This window comes from Fonticula alba (genome assembly GCF_000388065.1).
Source record: "Fonticula alba strain ATCC 38817 unplaced genomic scaffold supercont2.1, whole genome shotgun sequence".
In the NCBI taxonomy this organism is placed as follows: Eukaryota; order Rotosphaerida; family Fonticulaceae; genus Fonticula; species Fonticula alba.
Genome location: NW_009242971.1, coordinates 3,226,351 through 3,231,234, shown reverse-complemented (window position 1 = coordinate 3,231,234; position 4,884 = coordinate 3,226,351). Strand labels below are relative to the sequence as shown.

The window sequence follows — 4,884 nt, the reverse complement described above, 5'->3', positions numbered from 1 at the left end:
CCCCCCTGTGGCGACGGGCTGCATGCTAATCAGGTGCCTCCCTCCCCCCCCCCCCCCCCCCCCCCCCCCTCCTCCCCCGCCCTCCTCCCCGTCAGCAGGTGCGACCAACGCCCCTTTCGCCGCTTCCTCCGAGGCTCCTTTCCCCGTCTCACCATCGCCATGCCCTCTGCCTCCCCTTCCCCCATCTCCGTGTCTGGCATCCTGATTGCCGGCCTTCCTCTCGCTGTGCCCGTCCCCCCTCCGGCCGCCCGCCTCCCTGAAGTGCGGCCATATGCGTGTTAAGTTTGCGAATGCATTGTTCCCAATCCCTGCCCCGCTCCCGCCGCCGCTAGACACGCCGCGATTGCCTCCCCCGGCGACTCTTCCTTGATTTCGTCTCTCCTTCCATCGCGGCCGGTTTTGACTGGCCGCGATCCATCTCCCCTCCTTCCTCCCCCCCCCGCCCCCCGCCTCCCCTCTGCCCACAGCCGTCTCCCCCCGTGTCAATCATACACCCCCGCTCCGCCTGCTTGCCTAGCAGATGCACGCCCGTCAGCAGGCCGTGCCTCCGCCTGCATCTCCATCTGCCCCGCCTGCCCCCTCTGCCGGCCCGAATGAATCCCCCCCCATGACACAGGCTGAACAACCGCCGGCCCGTCTCGATTCCGGGTCGCCCGACAAGCCGGCCCCGCCGCCGGCCCACCCGAACCATGCCACTCCCCCTTCGCCGCGCCTCGGCGCGCCAGCCCGCGGCAAGCACTTTGACCCGGATCTCCGGCCTCGCGCCGCGATGCATGCGCGCAAGGCCACCCTCTTTGCCCGTCAGCGCCCCTGGCCACCTGGTGGCAGCGGTGCCAGCGACATTTCCGGGCGGCCGGCGCCTCGCGACCAGGCGATTTTGGCGGCCTTTGCCACTCTCACGGCCGACTCGCCGCCAGGACACGGGTCAGCACACTTGTCTCCGCCGCACACCGGGTCTCTGCTGCCGGTCGCCCCGGAGCCTGGCCCCTCTTCGGGTTTGAGCTTCTGCCCGGCCACGGGCGAGGCCGCCGCCGCCGCCGCCGCCGCCGCCGCCGCCGCCACCGCCAATGCCTCCTCCTCTTCTCCCCCCCTGTCACCGGCACTCCTGTCGGGCAGTTTGCAATCTGGCGGGATGTGTGATCCCCCCGGGTCTTTGACATCCCCTCCCCCGCCTGCGGCTTTGCCGGTGCCCGGGCCGCCCACCATGGAGGAAGACAGCATGATTGCGACTGCCGACGTCCCGGCCCTCGTCCAATCGGCCACCAGTTGCCTGATCCCGACCCTTCCTGCCAGTCCGGTGTCCACTCGAAGCCCCGGTGCTAGTGCACACTCCTCCCCGGCCGCTGGCATCACCGGAGCCACCGGGGTCGTCACAGCCGCTGGGTCTGCGGGACTCACCGGAGCCGCTGGAGCCGCTGGAGCCGCTGGAGCCGCTGGAGCCGCTGGAGCCGCTGGAACCAGCATCTCCCTCACCTTCGAGTCATCCCCCTCGGCTTCGCCCACCAGCTTCTCTGCTGGCTCTCAGGGTCAGCATTCCCCATCACCCTCACCATCCCCCTCGCCGTCACAGCCGCACCAGCCGCACCAGCCGCACCAGCCCCAGCAGCCACGCGGTCTGCCACGCTTCTGGTCCTTCGAGCGTGGCCCGCCACCTCAAATCGTGCCGCCACAGCCACCGGCACCGGCCACCTCGACTTCTCTCTTGTCCACAAGGCTTGGCCTCCGCCGGCGCAACTCCCTTCCCACACTCGGCTCCCGTGGGAGTTCGAGTCCCCGGTCGTCGTACGGCCGATCGGCCGGGCGCTCTTTGGCCCATGTGGCGGCGGCAGCCGCGCATCGGCAGCATTCCACTGCCCCTGGCGCACCCTCCGGGCAACAGTCGGGCACCGCCTCTCCCGGGGCCGACCTCCTTGGGTCGCCAATTTCCTCCTCTCTGGCGACCCTGCCTGCCGCCATGGCCTTGGGCTGCCCATCCTCGCCCGGGTTTTGCCCCATCACCGGCGCCTCGTCCTCGGACTTTTCCCTCAGCTGTGGGTCTTCGGATTCCGACGGGGGAACATCCTGTGACTCGTCCTCGCCAAGCGACACATCCAACAGTGACGGTGATTCCGACCTCGAGGGACCACAGGAGGATGGGGACTTCCCTGCTGCACCGGGCGGATCCTTCGATGGGCCCCGCCTTGCGAGCCATTCGCGCCGGCGACACTCCTCGGCATCCCCATCTCCCGGGCCCTGGCCTCGGGGTCAGGCCGCTGCCCATGCTTATGGACACTTCCTCGGCCATGGTCATGGCCATCAGCCCCCGTCATCTTCCCAGGGGCTCTCTTTCTTGCAGAGTGACCTCGACTGGCCGAGCTCGGCATCCGGAACACGGACCCCCTCCTCTTCATCCTCCTCCTCCTCGGTGTGCGCGTCCCCGCCTCCACCGGGGCCGGCCCTTGCCCTGGTGCCGGCTCCCCTGTTATCGACCTCCGGCTCGTCCTCCTTCGGGTCCCTTCCCCCTTCGCCGTCTCCTGGAGGCGGTGGCATCAGCAGTGGAGGCGATCATGCGAGTTCGATCCCGATGCTGACCCTCCCCCCGCGGTTGCACCGCTGGCGGGACATCCTCTGTCAAGCCTGCCGCGAGGATCCCCCGGCCACCAACCTCGGCGGGAGTCCTGGCGATTCGGCGTCCGTGCCTGCATCCGCGTCTGCACCTCTTCCGGAGCCGGCTCCTTCATCATGTCTCAGCTCCGGGGGCGGCAGTGGCGTCAGCGCCGGAGCCCCTTCTGGGGGGATATGTTGTTCTGCTTGCCGCCAGCCCCTTCCGATGGGGTACTTGGTGTCAATGGTCCAATGGTCAGCCGGCCGCTCGAGCTCCGGCAGCGGGCGCTCCGAACGCCGGCGGCGTCTCCGCCGCTCGCGATCCCCCTCGGCTTGTTCAACGCGCGGCGACTTGGATCCCGCGTCCTGGCGTGTTCGTCGGCAATACCGATCGGCTGATCGGCGCATCGAGCGCGATCAGCTTCTCGCATCGACGGGGCCGATGCCCGGCGCGACGTCAAACACCTCCGGCTCCCGCTCCCGCTCACAGTCACCCTCCCTCCGGGAAATGACCCCGCACAGCCCGCAGCCACCGCTCCAGGCTGATTTAGTCACCCCATTGACCCCCTCACGGACTAGTGCGTGTTTGCCATCGATTGGCCTTCCTTCCATTCTTCAATCCCCTCCTTCTGCCGCTATTTGCCACCCGCACCCGACATCAGACTGATCCCTCTCCTTTTCCCTGTCCCTTCCTCCCTCCTTCTCTTTCTCTCTCTCTCTCTCTCTCTCCCCCTCTCTCGCCCTTTCGATTCCTTCCTGTCACATCGTTAGTTGGTCCGTTTGTTGGTTCCTCGCCCTCGATTCCCTCGTCGCCATTGCTGGCTGGCACTGGTGCCCCTGATTCCGGAGGGCCCTCCCACCCGTTGGAGAGCTCACTGCGTTCCGTCTTTCAGACAGCGCCAGGATCTGCACCCTCGCGCGGAGTGAGTCCCCATGCTGGGGGTCTCTCAGCGGACATCGTGGGGCCTGCCGCCGGTGCGGGGGCGGTCCTCCCACCGCGACCTCCGCCGCCCCCTCCGCCCCTGCCACCAACACCGGCGCCTCCTCCGGCCCCACTCCACCTGGCGGCCCCTTGGGGATTCCCCCTGCCGGCGGATTCCCTGGGTGGGGCTGGTGATTCGGTGGCCCCGGAGTCCGAGGCCCCCATGCAGGATCTTCAAGCAACCATCATCGGCGAGAGTGGCAATGTCGGTGACAGTTCCATGGAGGATGATGCTGGTTGCGCTTCATCCTCAAGCAGCTCCTGTGTGGAGATGGCCGATGAGGGGACTGCCATTACCATGGATGGCGATCGGCCCCCGGTCCCTGCAGGGGCTTCAGCTCCCAGTCTCAGCCGGACACTCTTCGAATCGACCCGTTCGGCCCCTGCTGCCAGCGGTCTCCCTGCTTCACAACCGGGGTCCTTCATGGCATCGGACATGGTTGACTCCAGCGGCCCCAGCCTCCGGTCCCATGGCGGCCCTTCTCTCCTGGCCCGCGCTGGCAAGGCCAAGGCCGCTGTTTCCGCCGCCGCCGCCGCCGCCGCCGCCGCCGCCAGCACGGCCGGCCCCCGGTGGCCGCACCATCAGCCAATCCCAGTGACACCGGTTCCGGCCACACCTTCTGCCTCCTCTTCCATGTCTTCTTCTTCCTCCTCCTCTTCCCTGTCCTTGTCCCTGTCCTTGTCCTCGCCCGCCTCCAAGTCCGGGGGGCTGCCCTTCGGCCGGAGTCTCTCTGCCCCTGGTCCCTCTCCCGGTCGGCGAACATCACATCGTGCTCTGGACGCAGTCATTTCCAGCGCCGCTCTCATGGCTGCCATCGCCAATGGCGACAATGATGAGATTGCCTCGGCTCTGGGTGGCCGCCTGGTTCGGCGCATGAGTCTGAATGAGACGAACGCCGTACGCACATCACCTTTGTCGCCCATCTCCTCCCTGCCTCCTTCCCTCTGCACCTGCCTTGCCTTCCGAGCGGATTCACTCACACTGCGCTGTTTTGCCTGTGAAACACACACACGAACACGAACACACACGAACACACACGAACACACACGAACACACACGAACACACACGAACACGCACACACACGAACACACACACGCACACATGCATGCATGCACCCACCCAGCCCTCAGTCAACCGTATTGCCCAGTTGCAAAAGGAAGCCGAGTTCGAGTTCCCACTGGCGGCTGGCAGTTCTAGCAGCGGCCCTGGTGGTGGCTCGAATGGGGACCGTCCCCCTGCTCGCAAGTCGCCAGACTACACTTCCCCCCTGTTCGAGCGTGTGCCCACCACGGCGGCCATTTCGCCGGCGGCCATCAT

The 4,884-nt window shown here is 67.4% G+C and overlaps 1 protein-coding gene across 1 annotated transcript in view; it reads left to right on the top strand.

Moving 5' to 3' along the window:
• Positions 1 to 607: 607 nt before the first annotated feature.
• H696_00691 (hypothetical protein) overlaps positions 608 to 4,884 on the top strand; it is a gene marked incomplete at both ends in the record, with an annotated part of 5,814 nt that continues 1,537 nt past the window's right edge. The window contains 3 exons of the mRNA XM_009494571.1: positions 608 to 3,161; positions 3,355 to 4,463; positions 4,691 to 4,846. Of these exons, the coding sequence (XP_009492846.1) occupies positions 608 to 3,161; positions 3,355 to 4,463; positions 4,691 to 4,846 (3,819 nt within the window). The remainder of the gene's footprint in view (positions 3,162 to 3,354; positions 4,464 to 4,690; positions 4,847 to 4,884) is intronic.